A 16,398-nucleotide genomic window follows, 5' to 3' on the forward strand; every position below is an offset into this window, starting at 1 on the left:
GCGCCTGAGGTCCTGGAGCCCGGCCTGGGGTGGGGGCGGGGGGGGGGGCGCCGCCCCATCAAGGCCAGGCCAGGCACCCACTCCCCCACACGCAGTACCTGCACATCGTCCGCCGAGGGGACGTAGGTGGCCCTCTTGAAAGTGTCGGTGACATTCCGCAGGATGTCCACGGAGAAGAGCAGGTCCCCGCTGTAGTAGGTGCGCCGGGCCAGCAGCTCCTGCAGACTGCGCACCACCTGGGACATGCCCTCCCCCGCCAGCATGCGCTGCCCTTTGGCCAGGTGCTCCCGGAGCTGCAGGTGACAGGGGGAGCCACTGTCAGCTGGGACACAGAGGCAGCAGGAAGGAGGGGGAAGGTCAGAGACACCCAGAGGGCCCCACTGGGGAAGCCAAGAGTCTTGGAAGGAGACTGAGAAAAGAGAAGTCCCGGAAGATGGGACAGAGGCACAGAGGGACAAAGGGGCTCAGACGGAAGGTGAAGCAGGGACAACCCACATGCTGACAGGGGACTCTCCCACTCCCACATGAGGGCTTGTGCCCGCCCCGGGCTGTAATACCCATGTGTGGTCACCTGCTCTACAAACACCCAACACGCACCCATCATACCCACGAACCACGTGACTGCACTCGGAGCTCATAGAAGGCCTGGGGTGGACACTAGAGACATAAACGTAAATTCAACCCTTTCCCTGCCTTCCAGGAGCTTCTGGCCTCATGAAGGACACATACACGTACACAGGCACATGCACACGCATGCACACACACACACATACACACCCCTACTGACACAGCTCAGGGGCGGGTACAGTGCCAACCAGGTGCCAGACTAAGGGCAGACTCCTGAGAATCAGGCCTTCAATGTGAGTAGAACCTTCCAGAAAAGGAGAGGCCAGAAGAGGCGGACCCAAGTGGGCACAGCACAGGCTAACGTGCAGGGGCAGAAGCAAGAATCTAGCTCCCCCAGCAGCCCCCAGCTACAACCAGCACAGGGCAGGAGCCCCTGAGCTAAGGCAGCGTGTGGGCCCTGGTGCCGTAACATCCAGAGGGTCAGGGCAGGGGAAAGAGACGTTCATTTCCTCCCGCGTACCCAGCGCCCAGGACCCCGCGGGGCACTCACTGACAGATACAGGTAGCGGTACTCATGGGAGATGCAGCGGGCAAAGCTGGGCAGCCCCCAGTATGCCACCCCCTGGGCGCTGAGGAGGCAGCGGCGGCTGGCAGACCCTGCAAGGGGACAGGACAGAGGGTTTGGTGTGAGGGTCTGAGCATCCCACTCCCCTCAAAGTGGAGCAGTGGAAACCCACAAAGGGGGCAGTAAGAAGAACAACAGGGGGCTAGGGCTGGCCCTCCGGTCCAGGGCCCTGAGTTTGTGCCCTGGCACCACCAAAATAGCTAAGTACGAAACAAGGGCACAGAGAAACAGTACAGTGGGTAGGGCAGTGTCTGCCTTATGCAGCCGACTCGGGTTCGATCCCCGGCAGCCCATATGGTCCCGAGCACTACCAGGAGTGATTCCTGAGTGCAGAGCCAAGAGTAACCTGAGTATCGCTGGGTGTGAAGCCCCCTTCCCCGCCCACCAAAAAACAAATAATGAGAGGAGCCGTGTGAAGGCCGGCAGGCTGAGCCCTCACCTGAGGCGTTCGGGGGGCACTTGTTGTAGATGATCTCGCCAGCAGCCGCCTTCTTCCACGTCATCAGCATCACGTGCTCGTCCCTGCACATCTCGTGGAAGGCTGTGGGGGCAGCAGCAGCTTAGCCTGGCCCACCCGCGGCTGGCCCAGCCCTGGGTCCCGGCGGCCAGTACCTGGACACCTCTTCTCGCTGCAGGGCTTCACCTCCTCGCCCGTACCCTCGCAGGGGTAGCCCTGCGTGCCCGTGGCCTGGCACATGCGGAAGCGGCGCTGCCAGCCAGTGTCACACGTCTTGGAGCACAGGCTCCAGGAGTTCCACGGCCCCCACTTGCCGTCTGTGGCTGCAGGGAAGAGGGGAAGGCAGGAATGGCTCCAGCATCAGCCCCACGCCCCACCCCAGCCTGGGCTGCGCCTGGGCACCAAGTCCTCACCTGGACACTCCAGGCCGCTGCACTCACGGGTGTCAGTGACAGAGCCGGAACACGTGGCCCAGGCCGGGCCCGCCACACTGCACTTCCGGCTGCGCTGCTGGGTCCCGTTGGCACAGGATGCGGAACACGGGCCCCAGGGACCCCATTCTAGCCACTGGCCTTCCACTGCATGGGGAGACACAAGCAGGGTGGGGGGCGTTGAGGAGGAGGTGTGGAGGCTGCGGGGGCGGGGGGGGGCCTCTGGGAGAGGGCGGAGTCTACTAGGCATTCAGATGGGAGAGGGGCGGGTGGTGGGGGCTGCAGGGAACAGTTGATGCCAGGCCTGGTCCAGCCAGTCCCAGCTCTAGGACCACAGGGACCCTCGCCACCCAGCTCTGGGGCTGCAGGAGCACCTTCCCGTCTGTGCCCGCACCGTGGCTCAATTTTGTGTCCCTTCCCAGTCCTGCAGGTCACGGGCATGTTAGAGTAGGTGGAAGCGGAGGGAAGTGGGTATTGACTGGCCACAGCCCCTTTGGGGCTCGCAGTGTTCCAGCTCAGGCTGGCCAGGAGCAGATCCTCTCCCGCACTGGGAGGACCTTCACCGGACCCCAGACTCCCCATGCATGGTCAAATCTAGGGGGCATTGGCCCTGACTGCCTCCCCTCCGTGTCTCCACCCCCCGCCCGGCCTGCAAGCCCACTGGGCGCTACTGACCCGGGCAGGCGGCCATACTGCAGAGCTTAGTCTGCAGCTCGGGACCCTCGCAGGCCTTGCCGCCGTGCTGGGGGGGCACGCAGGTTCGCATCCGGCTCCGGGACCCCCGCCCGCAGCTGCGGGAGCACAGGCTCCAGGACCCCCACTCCTCCCACACGCCGTGAACTGCAAGGAAGCACGTGGCCGGTGGCAGGGCCGCTCCTTGGCCCTGCCCACTGCCCATTCATCCACCAATCAGGAGCTCGGACAGCTCAGCGGCTGCTCCTCATTGGCTCTTCCCTGGACCTGTTGCCAGGACCGTCCCTCTGGGCCCCTGGCCTCAGAGTTTGAGTGGGGGAGTGGGTACGTGGAGGCGGCTGTCAGGTCCCAGTTCACACCTGAGCCTCCATCAACCCAGGAGCGGAGGGGACCCCTCCCCTCCCCGGGGCACAGGAAAGGCCCCGGTATCCCTCCCCCACTCCACCCGACCCCAGCCCGTCCCCCACTCCCCCAGACCCATCCAAAGTGACAGGCCTGGGGCTAGGGAAGAGCCTCCCCGGTGGCAAGCGCATGGACACACACAGAGACACGACCCTCGGCACGGACACAGACACAGAGCTCACGTTTGGGAACACAGCTTTGCCCCACCCCTTTTTAGGCTCCTGCACGGCCCCAGGCACCCAGAGCCCTTCCCAGGCGGACCTTCCTCTAACTCTCCAGACCCTTCGCTCCCAGGGCACACTGGGGGACGGGGACCCCTGCTGCTCCACCCCCTGTCCTGGCAGACACATGCAGCCCTCCCACAAACCATGCTGCACTGAGAGGGTTCCGGGGAGGCAGAGGAGCAAGGGGACGGGCAGCGGGGGCAAAAAGTGGCGACTGCTTTCGATCTCGACGGACAGGCTGAACCACCAAGGTGGGGGTCGGGGTGAGGAGGTGACTACACGAATCTGGGAGACGGACAAGAGGTGCTGGTGTGGCTGGACCACGGGGCGTAGGGGGTGGGGTGGGGTGAGGGTATAAAGCTGAGCCCAGATGACCAGGATGCAGGTGGCAGGGCTAAAAGATGCCCAGAACTGAGTCCACTGTGGCCCTGCACCCCAGGTCAGGTGGGCTGAGTGGAAAAGAAGAGGTGACCCCAGCACCTCTGGGCGGGGAGCCCGGCCGAGGCCCGGGCAGGCGGCGAGGACGCGCGTACCTGGGCAGGTGGCTGAATTGTTGCAGGCCCGAGTCTCCCGCAGGGGCCCGCTGCACAGGGTCCCATAGGGGGAGGACACGCAGGAGCGGGTGCGCACCTGCAGTCCCTGCCCACACGTCAGGGAACACACACTCCACGGGGACCACTCCTCGGCCGCGGGGTCGCCTACGAGAGAGGGACAGCGTCGGCGGCAGGGGCCCCTCCCAGGCACTGCTCTGACGGGGACCCTGCTACCCTGATGCCCGCCACAGCGCCGCCCGCGGGCCTCACGTGGCCGAGACACCACCGAGCTCCAGGACGCAGACACAGACGAGCACACGCCAAGCACACGTGCCACCAGACGCCACACAGTCGGGCCGCACCGCCGCGGGAGGAGGCGGGCCCGGGTTACCTGTCTGCGCCATGTATAACCCGGGCTCATCTGCAGACCTTGGCCACTGGGTTTTCACCTTCGGTTCCTCTTCCGGCTCCTCACCTGGAACACGGAGGCGGTGGCGGGGGCTCAGCTCTGTGCGGGCTGAGGGATGCAGGGAGCGCGGCCTCGACAGATGGACGGAAAGCCCTGAGCCTGAGGGGCCGGGACGGGCTGCAGGCAAGGCTGGGCCAGCTCTGCCCCCTGCCCCACCTTCCTACAGGTCAGGAAACGGGTCACAGCCCCTGTCAGCTCTCTGCCCTCGTGTCTCAGCCCCACTGGAGGGAGTCTGGGAGGCTTCTAGAAGTGCCAGGGGCTGCCACGGCCTCTCCTGGAACCCTGGGAAACAGCTGCTTCGAGGACCAGCGTGGGGAGGTGACTTGGCCGCGACCACACAGACTGCAGCCCTATCTCTGTCTCTTCACAGGACTGGCTCCTAGGGCTGACGAGCTCCCAAGCTTGCCTCTGGGCTGCCATTCCCGTGGAGCGAGGGGCTGGGTCCTGGGCCCGGACTGGACTCTGAAGTACCACGCAGCATCCCGGAGGCCCAGGGCGGGGCCTCACTCCAGCACACTCTCCTTCCCCGCTATCCTCAGCCCTTCCCCTTGGCCCAGGGAGCGGCCGGAGCTCCAGGACACGGCTGTGGCCTCTCTGAGCGGTGGGTCTGGTCTGGACTTTGGCAGAACTGCTGGCCCTAGAGGGGCTGGAAGCTTCCTCCTCCCAAATGGGCTCTTCTTGCTCAGACAGGAGCACACACAGGTCCTCCCCCCACACAGAGGCTGGGCAGGGAGGGGCTAGAGGTGGCTTCGAAAGAGAAAGCCAGCAGGTGCGGGGGCAGGCACCGATGCCAGCGCTCAGCCCAGACCAGAAGGTCTGCCTCCTCCCACACCCCCAGCCCTGCCCTACTTCGGAGAGCCCCGTCAGTGCCACCTTCTCCAGAATGGAGACCGGGAGACCGTGAAGGGACCCACAAGGGTTTCCTGCCTCCAGTCACCCAGCCCAGGCCCTTCCTGGCCAGGCAAGAAAAGGGCCCTGGGAAAAGGCCAGTTTAGGCCCTGAGCCCCCACTCTGCCCAGCTCTGGTCATCTCAATACCATCCGTCCACTGTAACCATCAGTCCTGCACCTGGGGCACGGCCTCCTTGGGTCCCCTCTGCCACCTTGGATGCAGGGCCCTACGCCCACCCAACAGCTGTAGAATCAGGCCACTGGGATCCCCAGGGACACGAGGGTGCTGGTGACCTTGAAGAATGTCCTTGTCTCTCGGATGCTTGGACAATCCCCACCTGAGCCTGGACCGGGGATCCAGCTGGCCCCATGCTTGACCCCGGGCAAATGCTTCGCAGGCAGAAGTGGAAAGTGGTTGGTCTGACCCCTTCCCTCTTCTTCTTGCCCCTGTCCTACACCCTTCAGTCCCCTGGGCCTTTGACTAAAATCTGCACACCCTCTGGGCCTTACCGGATAAACTCTGCCTCCACCTGGACCCCAGAGAGGGTTGGGTGCCCCCCAGCCGCTCTCGAATCCCCTCACCCAGCCTTCCACCCCCAAATCCATCCCCTCCCCTACCCCCCAGCCTGGTGACAACCGCCTTCCCCACACCCACCCCCAGGCTGCTGAAAAAAACTCACAGCTGTGCCGACTGGCGCTGAGACAGAGGCAGGTTCAACAGCACTGGGTGCCCAGCTCGATGCTGTCACCCCTCTCCCCAACAAGGTGGACCCTGACCTCGCCTCCCCTCTCCCTGCTGCAGACTCCTCTAGAGAAGCGAAAGTTTGTAAGAGGACAAGCCCCCGACACACACACACAGAGACACACACACACACTCACACACTCACCCCTCACCTCCCAACTTTCCTGCAGCCCTTTACCTCCCAAGGTGCCCCTGGCTTGGTACTGGCCCCTCAGGAGGCTCCATGCCTCATCCCCTCCACACACGGCAACCCCAAGGCTTTCTTTCCCTCTTCTGCATCACTAGTAGGTTGCAGCTCACAGCACATTCTTGGTTTGTTTTGTTTTGTTTTTAATTTTTGAGCCACACCCGGCTGTACTCGGGGCTTACTCCTGGCTCTGTGCTCAGGGCTCACTCCTGGCAGGTTCAGGGGACCATATGGGATGTTGGGATCAAACCCAGCTTGCAAGGCAAGTGCCCAATGCACTGTACTATCTCTCCGGGCCCTGGCAGCACATTCTTACCTGCACTTGCCTCTTGGCTCACGTGTGGCTTTGCCTGAGCACCTACAAGCTGGCTCTGACAGCATTTTTTTGTTTTGTTTTGTTTTGATTTTGTTTGGTTTAGTTTTGGGCCACACCGGGCAATGCTCAGGGGTTACTCCTGGCTCTGCACTCAGGAATTACTCCTGGCAGTGCTCAGGGGACCAGATGGGATGCCGAGGACTGAACCCGGGTCTGCCTCGTGCAAGGCAAATACCCTGCCTGCTGTACCATTACTCTGGCCCTCTGGCAGCATCTTTCTGCTGAAACTGCTCTTGCTAAGTCATTGGCATCGCTGGGTGGCTGAATCCCACTGACACTTGCAAACCACTTGACCTCAGTCTTGTACACACACACAAACACATACACACATTCCTGCTCGCCCCTTCCTCTCAGCCGATGTCATCATCTTTCACACAGGTCTCTCTCTTCCCACATCAGCCATCCGCGCTTTCTTCTTTCATTTTGGTTCTGGTGCCACGCCCTGTGATGCTCAGGGATCACTCCAGTTGGTATCTGGAGGACCACAGGCGGTGCTGGGAACCAAACCAGACACATGTCTTAACCTCTGTTCTATCTCTCTGGCCTCAGCATCCACACTCTGTCATTTAAACTCACTCCCCTCCCTGCCCCTGCCAGCCCATGGCCCCAGCCCCAGGCTTCATTCCCTTCTGTGATGGCCTGCTCCTGGGTCATTCTCTTCAGCCTTCCCTCTTCCATGCTTCACGTCTGTATGTCCTCCTGCCGCCAAAGCAGCCCTCCTGCCTGGGGTCCTAGAGCTGAGCGTGTCTACAATAATATTGTCATCTCTCAAACCTCTGTCGACTTGTTTCCTATTTTACCAGGGAAACTCCTACTTGACCTTCAAAACCCACTGCAAATGCTTTCCCATCTATGAAGCCTTCCTTATTCTCAGCAGAGTTGGCTGCCCTCTCTTCCTTGTGCCCACTCATGACAGATGACTCCATCTTCTGTCCATGGACCTGCCCCCCCCCACACACACACACATACACCCCCAATCAGCCCTGGAGCGGAAGTCTGCAGCTGAGCCCTTTCACCGTCCACAGTGAACACCAGCGCAAAATCTGGCCTAGAGAAAGAGGAGTAAACACCAAAGAACATGCTGGTGTTTGTGGGGGAGCTTGCTAAGGGGAGTGGGGGGGGGGGCGGTTACTGGAATCGGGCAAGGACAATCATGACTTATCAGCTCAAGAACTGGCAGCCTCCATGCCAATCAGCCCATACACAAACCCAAAAGCTTTCCACACATGCCGCTCGCTCGACACAGATTCAGTCGAGAGTCCCCCTCATCCAGAACCCATCCCATCATTGTCTGTGAGCCCCCACCACCCCCCACGCATGTACCAGCCGGGCAACTGGAAAGTCCATCCAGCATGGCCTGGGAGACCAGCTTGACCTGCCTGTCGGGCGGTCTCGCCAACCCTGTGCTCGCGGCCTTCACTGACCGTCTGCTGGCCAGCCCGGTTCCTCCAGAGTCGGCTGGAGCAACCACCCTGTTTGAAAATCTGAACATGTCTGAACGTGTGTCTCTCTCCTGGCCTACTGAGCTGGCCCAGAGGGAGGCAAGAATGTATCCAAAACCACACAGCCACACAGTAGGGAACCTCTACCAGCCCCCTCCACCACACCACACACACACACACACACACACACACACACACACACACACACACACACCACGTAAAGTCAATTCTGCCCCAGAGGGAAGATGACAGATCCGACCCGAGTGTCATTAACTGAGACAGTTAAATTTGTTCTGGTAAGGAGTTTGTTTTGCTTGCGGCCAGTCAGGGTTTTTTAATCCCCAGCACTCCATCTGGTCCCCCAAGCCTATCAGGGATGATCCCTGAATGCAGAGCCAGGATTCAACCCTGAGCACCACCAGGTGTGCCCAACCCCACCCTCCAAAAAAAAAAAAACAATCAAAATAATTATTTGTTCTGTATATGCTACATGCAGGCCCCAGCCAGCTCTGGGCATGGTGCAGGAAGTCTAGGAGGATGCTGGGATGGGACGCCAAGGAGCGATCCTGGCAGGGGTGCAAGTGGCCCACCCAATTTGTGCCAGAGGCACGGGAGTGCACAGTTCCACCTGGCTGCCTGCCCTGACCACAGATGACCCACTGCCCATTAATCTTATGACCTCACAGCTGCCCTGCCTGTCTGGAATGAGGCAGCTCCGTCTACACAACTACCCAACGTCAGGCTCTCACTCTAAAGCACCTCACGCCTCCCAAGGCGGACAGGCTCTCCCGTCTTACTGAAGAATGGGGTTCCAGGGGCTAGAGGGACAGTACAAGGGGTCACTTCTGAGCACAGAACCAGGAGCAGAACTTGAACACTGTTGAGTGTGGCCCAATACCAAAGAAAGAAAGAAAGAAAGAAAGAAAGAGAGAGAGAGAGAGAGAGAGAGAAAGAAAAGGAAGGAAGGAAGGAAGGAAGGAAGGAAGGAAGGAAGGAAGGAAGAAGGGAGGGAGGAGGAGAAGAGAGTAAGAGGGAGAGGAGGGGAGAGAATGCGGAAGTGGAGAGGAGGGGAGGGGAGGCCCCCTCCGCGGAGTCAGAGGAGGCTGGGCTGAGCCCAGGCCTGAGGGCTACAGGCATCCAGACTCCACTGTTCTGCCCCAGCTGTGGTACAAAGCAGTCCCACCTGGACCTCCAGGCAGACACCATCCCTAAGGCCAGGGGACTCCAGCTCACACCCACTCCTCGCCAGCCTCTCCTACTAGCCTCTTGCCTGTTTTCACATCATTTTCTAACTGTTCCCTGGCACATCTTCTTTCTCCACAGGCCCGGTGAACCTGATGCCTGTGTCACCTCCAAGTGACCTTTGGAGCACCCAGCATGACCTCCCACTGCCCTGCAGAGGAACGGAGCCATGGCGCAGACCCTGGTCTGTCCCGGCCTCTGCTAGTCAGGCCAGTTCTGCTCTGCTTTCTCCAAGCACCCTGCGAGGCCACATGGGCATGTGGGCAGGGCACAGGTCTGGGAGACCTGGGCAGAGACAGGCTTGATTCCCAACTCTGCCAGTGCTGCTGTGTGCCCTTGGGTAAGTCACTCACTTCTCTGAGCTTAAAAAAAAATCTTCAAACAGAAATAATAGACACCAGCCTATTACAAGCTCACAGTAAGAACGAAATGAAACAGGAGATAAGGGCCACCCAGAGCACAATGCGCTCTCATGGAAAGGGGGCTGCCACCCGCTTCTTGCTATCCTTTGAATGTACTAAGGCTTTCTTCCTCCCTATTTCTGTGCGTGCTGGCCCTTCCCCTTAGAATGCCCTCTCCCACCTCAACCTGCCAAACTCTTCTACATGGCAACTGCTGCCTTTTCCAGCAAGCCTTCCTAGGCTGATCACGTAAGAATTGGGGCATGCGGGTTCCTTCTTCTGTGGCTAAGACCCCAAGCTGCTCCCAGCTGGGAGGCATTCTGTGTTCTCTCTTGCAGCCCCTGGGGGAGGTTCTCAATCTCCCTCACCTTCCGCGTGGACTACCCAGCTCTGAGCAGTCAGACCAGAGACAGGCATTCGGCAAACATAGCCTGACATCCCCAGGGGCCTCCACCCCCACACTCGGGGGCCACCGTGGCCTGGGAGACGGGGCGAGCACTGGCTTGCTGTCATTTAGGCAGGACTGCAGGCTCCTGTTATGCCGCGCGCTGCAGATCCTGCCCCCCCAAACTCCGCACAGTCCAGCCCCCTCAGCCTCTTTTGTCATGAACGTGTTAAAAATAACCACGATAATCATCACTTGCAGGGGGAGCGAGCAGTTTACAAAGCAGCGCTCCCTTCCCGGGGCCCTTCGTGGCCTCCCCGCGGCTGGTGATGGGGTGTGGAGCAGGATTGGTGCAGCCCCTGCAAACGTGGCCCCTGCAAATGTGACTCTGTCATGTCCCCCGCTGGCACCCTGCTGGCAGTGTTTCCTGCACCCTGCAGGGCCGCAGAACTGCAGGGGCAGCTTCTGAAGACCCCAGCCGCTGTCCTTGCATTCCAGTGCAGCCGGGTGGCCCAGAGACCAGACGCCCCGCCAGAACGCAGCCCCTCGGGGGTTCTCCTTCCCAGTTCCTGGCCTGTCTCTCAGCCTCGCAGTGGCACAAACTGGGCACCTGCCACCTCCCTCACATGACCAGGCGCTCCTCGAGAGCAGGCACCACATCTGACTCACCCTGCACCCCCAACCCCCGACACCCAAGTTCCCGCTGCCTAAAGGCTTTTGTCACAGAGGCCAAGGCCCCAGTGTCCAGGCCGGCTGCCAGAGCCTCCATCCCATCCCCACACCTGAGACCAGGGTCATGGGCATCCAGCTCTGCCCACTGGCCTCCCGTGCCCACACACGGCTTGCCGCACCTCCCTGCCCTGGTACAGCCTTTCCTTCTCAGGGCTCCCAGAAGGGCGAGGCGGCAGAGGCCTGGGGCGCCCCCCAGAACTGCGATGCGCCTCTCTAGGCCTCTGTAAAGTCGGGGAGACCATGGCAAGCCTGCCTAGGACAGTGCACTTTGCACCTGTAGTCCTTCCGAGTGACCCCCTCGCCTCTTTACAACCCCGAAAGCATCGCGGCGGAGGTGACCAATTCTGCATCATCTTTTTTTCATTCTTCCTCGTGGAGAAGGGTCTAGGTGTCACCAAAGATGTCTCCGACCCACCCTACATGTGCTCATTTCTCATTCTAACAAACTGAGAGCCGGGCCGGCCAACTGCAGTGAAGCCACACTGCTCTATTTGCATGGTGGCCACGGAGTCTGCTTAGCTGCTGTTCTGCAAAAGGGAGAATTTTTTTTTCACCTATGATGGGACATTTCTTTTTAATGTGCAAAAGGTTTTAATATAAGAATGTTATTGGATGTAAAGAAAAATTGTGTAGACTGACGAAGTCTCACGCAGTTCTCAGAACCCACCCCCACTTCTCGGGGGCCTCGTCCTTTCCTCCCCCACCTGTGACTTCTGGTCTGTGCTCACAGGACCTTTGACACTCAATTACCATGGTACACGCTTCTCAGAGGGATCACCGTGTGCCAGGCCTGTGCTGGACACAGGCCACCATACCACTCTCTCCTCCCGGGTCTTCTGCCTAAGACACAGGTGGGAAGTAACTTGCCCACAGCTGCTCAGGGATCACTCCTAGAAATGCTTAGGAGAACCATATGAGGTGCCAGGAGTTGAACCTGGGTCTGTTGTGTGCAAAGCCAGGGCATTACCCGCTGTACTATCTCTCCAGCACCAGCCTGTACGCCTGACTGTCATTGTCCACTAGTGATCCCTCGTCCCACCAGAGGGCAGATGGGCGTCTGGTTCACCAGGGATCCCAGCTGCCCAGAGCCAGCCTGAAGCTGGCATAACTACATTCTCAGAAGGCAAGAAGAAGTCTGTAGGGAACCGGGGTGCCCCTGCTAAGATGCCCGGCGGAGTCAATGTCCCACTCCCTGTCCTGTGACAGGCACCCGGGGCTCCAGCTGCACAGGGCTGGGCTGGAAGGACCTGCCTGCCCCTCCTGTGAAAAATCTCCAGCAGAGGGCCTGTCTCGACAAGCAGGCAGCCAGGGCCCCCCTTCCTGCCACGAGGCCAGATTGGCCAAAAGTAGACCATGGAGCCTGAGCACTGAGGGCTAAGCTGGAGAGGGACGGGGACTGAGGTTACAGTCACTCGAGAGAGGCAGCAGTAAAGGCTGGGAAGACTGGACACGGGCCTCAGAGCTTGCCAGGGCAAGTGAGAAGGCTGGGAAGGAAGGCCGAAGGGCAGGTGGCGATGGGTAAGGGGGAGTTCAGGAGTCTCAGGGTTCAGAGAAGTGGCACACAGAGAACTGGGGTTCCTTGTCCACGGCAGCCATGGCAGAAGGTGGACCTGTACCCGCTGTTGCGCCCCGGGCCTGACTCTCGCGAGTGGTCATGCCTCTGCACTGGAGCCCAGAGCCAGGGAGGGTGGGCTAGCAGCATTCCCAGGGGCACCCAGGGAGCATGGGGAGAGGAAAGACATGTTCTCCGGGGTTCAGCGTGCACAGCCACCCCGTCTGCGCCCCTGCCCCGCCCCCAGCTGCGCCTTGCAGCTGGCACTGCCTCTGCCACCCGCCTTCGAGCCCGGCCTCAGCCAGTCTCCACCACCGAGCTCCTTCCTGCCTGCCTTCGTTCCCTTCCTCTCCCCCCACTTAACAGATTGCGGCAGCAAGATGGCACAAATTTATGGCTCAACTCACCAAAAATAACAAGAGATCTATCAAAGGCAGTTTGCGTGAAATTAACAGGCGCCTGTACCCTCTTGTCAAGCGTTCTGGGCTCGGAGGCGGGCCCAGGGACCCTGTTCCGGCCCAGCCTCGCTGCTCCAGCACCACCTGAGCCCTGCCCTACCTGGCCTGGCCACAGATCCCACGCAGGGTGTCCAGAGAGGTGAGCGGCCCGCAGCCCCAAGCCGCCTATCCCCCGCCTCTCCCCAGCCCGGGGGCTCTGGCTGCCTGGTTCACCACCCTCTCCACCAATCTTGTTCTCAAGCTGGAGGCTCCATGTGCCAGCCAGCTCTCCCACAGCTGGAACACGTGTCTGGCTGGCCCGGCGTGGAGAAGGTGGAGGGAGGTGCGGAGGTGAGGCTTGGCAAAGATGCTGCTGCCACCAAGCACGGAGGATGCCAGGCCCCCGTGCCACAGGCCCTCAGATCCTCCTGCCACAGAGAACTAGCTGAGTCCATGATCTCCTGTCCCAGACAAGCTGGGCCAACGGGAGGAGGAGGCATGAGAAAGGCTTGCCAGTCAGGGGAGCTGAGGAGGCCGTGCCAGCCAGTGCTGGGCAGCAGTGTGCCAGCTCAACCTGCTGCTGACGGCCGATGCCACAGCACCCCGTTCTACACCGGGCCTCCCTGCAGGCAACCCCAGTGTGGCAGTCTGGAAGCAGGCCAAGCAGGCCAAGGGGCATGAGGGCATGGGAAGGGGGAAGGGGTCAGAACTGGGACTGCTGAGGACCCGGGGCTTCACGCCCAGGAGCAATCCTCAGCGAGCTCCCCCCACCCTGGGCTGAGGGGCACTGAGGAGGTGGGCCTGGTGGCACTGGCCCGTTCTGGCACCCAAAGGCACCCCAGCTACCAACCAACTCCCACTTCCGGCTTCAGCCCAACCCAGCTGGCTGCTTCTGGCTCTGTGCTCCACATGGCAGCCTGCCCAGATGGTGCCCGCCCAGGAGGGCACAGACCAGCTCCATCCACTGCGGCCCACTGGGCTGAGGGGCCGCAGGGAAAGCCAGACAAAAGAGCGTGCCCTCCGCAGAGCGTGACGGGGGAGGCCCCCACAGTGGCAGGCAGGGCCAGGCAGCAGGAAGAACCATAAACCTCCTGATATACGCCTGGTGCTCTGCGCTCTCCGCCAATGTTCGACAAAGAAGCGAAATTCAATTTCTTCCTGCAGGCACTAAATCCCAGGCCAGCGGCTCCAGGGCCTGTAACCTGCCCATGGCCTGGCTGTCACTCGGACAGCTTCATCGACCATAGTTAAGAGACCAGGGCAAAGTCACTGAGCAACCGCCATGGTGCCCAATGCGTCCTGGGGGTGGCTAAGCCACCCCTCCCCCCCAGCATAGGGCAAGGCCATTGTCATGCTAACTGGCCCTCAGATTCATTCAGGGCAATCCTCTACCGGCCTCCCCATTTTACAGATTTAAAAAACAAGTGCCAAGAAGCAATCCAAGGCAATGCCCAACTCGGGACCTGGGTCTCAAAGCAGGGCTAGGACAGGTCACACTCCTTCCACCCTCCTGGCAGACCCCACGTCACACCACCCGCCTCCTGGTAAAGAGTCCCCATCAGATCCACAGGCCCCTCCAGCTTCCATCCCTGCGTGACACCCTGGGATGCTCCACCAGCACCCGCTGCCCCAAATGGGGAAACTGAGGCCCTGAGTGGGAGGACAGGAACTTCTGTTAGAATCAGCACTGGAAGAGATTACACTCCGTCTCCCTCCCGCCCCATGCCCTTGCTTCTGTCCCTGATGGCTCTCTGGCCAGCCCCTGGCCCAGCACTCCAGAGAGCAGCCGAGGGGCTTGTGGCCTTGAAGCCATAGAGCGGAGGGTACGTGCTGAGGGAGCAGGGCAGCAGGGAGCAGCAGCGGGCAGGACTCAAGGGCTCCCCGAGCTTTTGCCCAGTCAGCAGGAAGCTCCAGCAGCTGGCGGCCTCCATCCCAGAGGACACGGGCCCAGAGGGAGAAGATGGGGGACGTCGGGAGATGAGCTAGCCCAGCCCTCCAAGGCTGCCTCAGAGCCCAGCCTCTGCACCAAGGCACCTGCACCTCCCTGCCCCGCCAGGTACGGGCAGGGCCACGCCATCTCCTGCTCCTATACACTCCAGGCCACCCTGTCCACAAACAGTCAGTGCATCCCCGCTGTGGGCCGGCGTCTCCACTGCTCCCTCTGCCTAGAAACCACCCCCCCATCCCCACTCCTGAGGCTCGGCTGCTTCCATGGCTCCTTCAGATCTCTGCTCCTGGATCACTTCCTCGGGAAGCCTTCCCTGACTGCCCCACGAGGATGGTCCCTGCCTTCGCTGCATCACGCAGATTGTCTGACCCCGTGCCCCCATGCATCCGCCCAGGCAGGCAGCTCTTCTAGAGGGAGTTCTGATCCCAGCTCCCGCTGGGGAAGCCCTTCATCTGGAATGAGTCCGGAGACAGAGGGGAACCCCATGAGTGGCCCTGCGATCGGCCACCACGGGCGCCAGTGGACGCCTTCCGCCCTCGAGACCCTGCAGACTCACCATATCTCATCTCGGTGGTGAACAGGTCATTGCTGCTCCCTGAGTGCAAATCGGCCTCAGCAGGTGGGGCTGGCCCCCCGGGCACCAGGGCATTGGACAGGGTGTGGGCCACAGGCGGACCTGGAGGTGTGGTGGTGGTGGTGGTGGCGGCAGCGGCGCCGGCTCCAGCCTCTCCGGGGCAGCTGCAGCCAGGCTGGGCGAAGCCACAGGCCCGGCCCGCCGAGCGGCCACACTCCTCGCTCCAGCGGCAGAGCACCCCACAGGTGAACTGGCTGGAGTTGTTGTTGTTGATGAGCAGGACCTCCACGAAGCGGAAGGCCAGGGCCGCGGGCGCCAGGAGACGCGGGGCCTCCGAGGGCTCGGCGGACAGGCACAGCTGCACGAAGTTCTTGTCGAAGTGCAGGAAGGTGAAGGGGCCCGAGCCCCCGCACAGCTCCAAGCCCACGGCCGCCTCCTCCTCCTCCTCCGGCTGCCCCACCTCCGCCTCCGCCTGGGCCGCCGCCGCCTCGTCGGGGCTGGGCCGCAGGCAGGTGAAGTTGACCAGGTAGTGGTCCAGGGGCAGCAGGCGGGGGGCGAAGTGGGCACACACCTGCTCCTGGCGGTTGAAGCGCAGGTAGAGGGAGTACTTGGTGGGGTCGGGGTTCTCCAGGGTCCAGGAGCAGCCCGAGGCGATGGTAGGAAAGAGGTCCTGCAGAGAGAAGGCCCCGTAGAGCACGCCCGAGGCCAGGGCGGAGCAGGCACTGGGGGCAGGGTCGAAGGCGGCGGCCAGGCGCAGGGACAGAATCACAGATAGTAAGAGGGGACAGGCTGGGGTCATCCTATGTCCCTTGCCCTGTGGAGAGAGACAGCGGTCAGTGATTCCAGGTCGACGGCCAGCAGGGGCTTCAAATCTCACCCAGTGAGCCTGCTGGGAGTCCATGCTGTCACCCCAGACCACCTGTGTGGTCTCAGACACAGCACTTCACATCTCCGAGCCTTAGTGTCCATGCCTGTGAAACGGGTGCATGGACCATCCCGACCCCCTGGGTCTCCTCGAGGACGACATGAGGGAAGTGAGAGACAGGGCTAGGGCGGTGCTGGAAATCGGAGTCCTTAAGAAAACACCTG

The 16,398-nt window shown here is 61.4% G+C and overlaps 1 protein-coding gene across 2 annotated transcripts in view; it reads right to left on the reverse strand.

Moving 5' to 3' along the window:
- ADGRB2 (adhesion G protein-coupled receptor B2) overlaps nt 1-16,120 on the reverse strand; it is a 28,013-nt gene extending 11,893 nt beyond the window's left edge. For both annotated transcript variants that reach the window (XM_056122597.1, XM_056122596.1), the window contains exons 1-9: nt 15,292-16,120; nt 4,324-4,407; nt 3,933-4,097; nt 2,756-2,920; nt 2,063-2,227; nt 1,805-1,972; nt 1,632-1,733; nt 1,118-1,224; nt 99-293 (exon numbers count right to left, since the gene is read on the reverse strand). In XM_056122597.1, the coding sequence (XP_055978572.1) occupies nt 99-293; nt 1,118-1,224; nt 1,632-1,733; nt 1,805-1,972; nt 2,063-2,227; nt 2,756-2,920; nt 3,933-4,097; nt 4,324-4,407; nt 15,292-16,108 (1,968 nt within the window). In that variant the 5' untranslated portion in view covers nt 16,109-16,120. The remainder of the gene's footprint in view (nt 1-98; nt 294-1,117; nt 1,225-1,631; nt 1,734-1,804; nt 1,973-2,062; nt 2,228-2,755; nt 2,921-3,932; nt 4,098-4,323; nt 4,408-15,291) is intronic.
- Between the last annotated feature and the right edge of the window lie 278 nt (nt 16,121-16,398).

The sequence above is a fragment of the Sorex fumeus genome, unplaced genomic scaffold (assembly GCF_029834395.1).
Source record: "Sorex fumeus unplaced genomic scaffold, SorFum_2.1 ptg000047l, whole genome shotgun sequence".
Taxonomy (NCBI): domain Eukaryota; kingdom Metazoa; phylum Chordata; class Mammalia; order Eulipotyphla; family Soricidae; genus Sorex; species Sorex fumeus.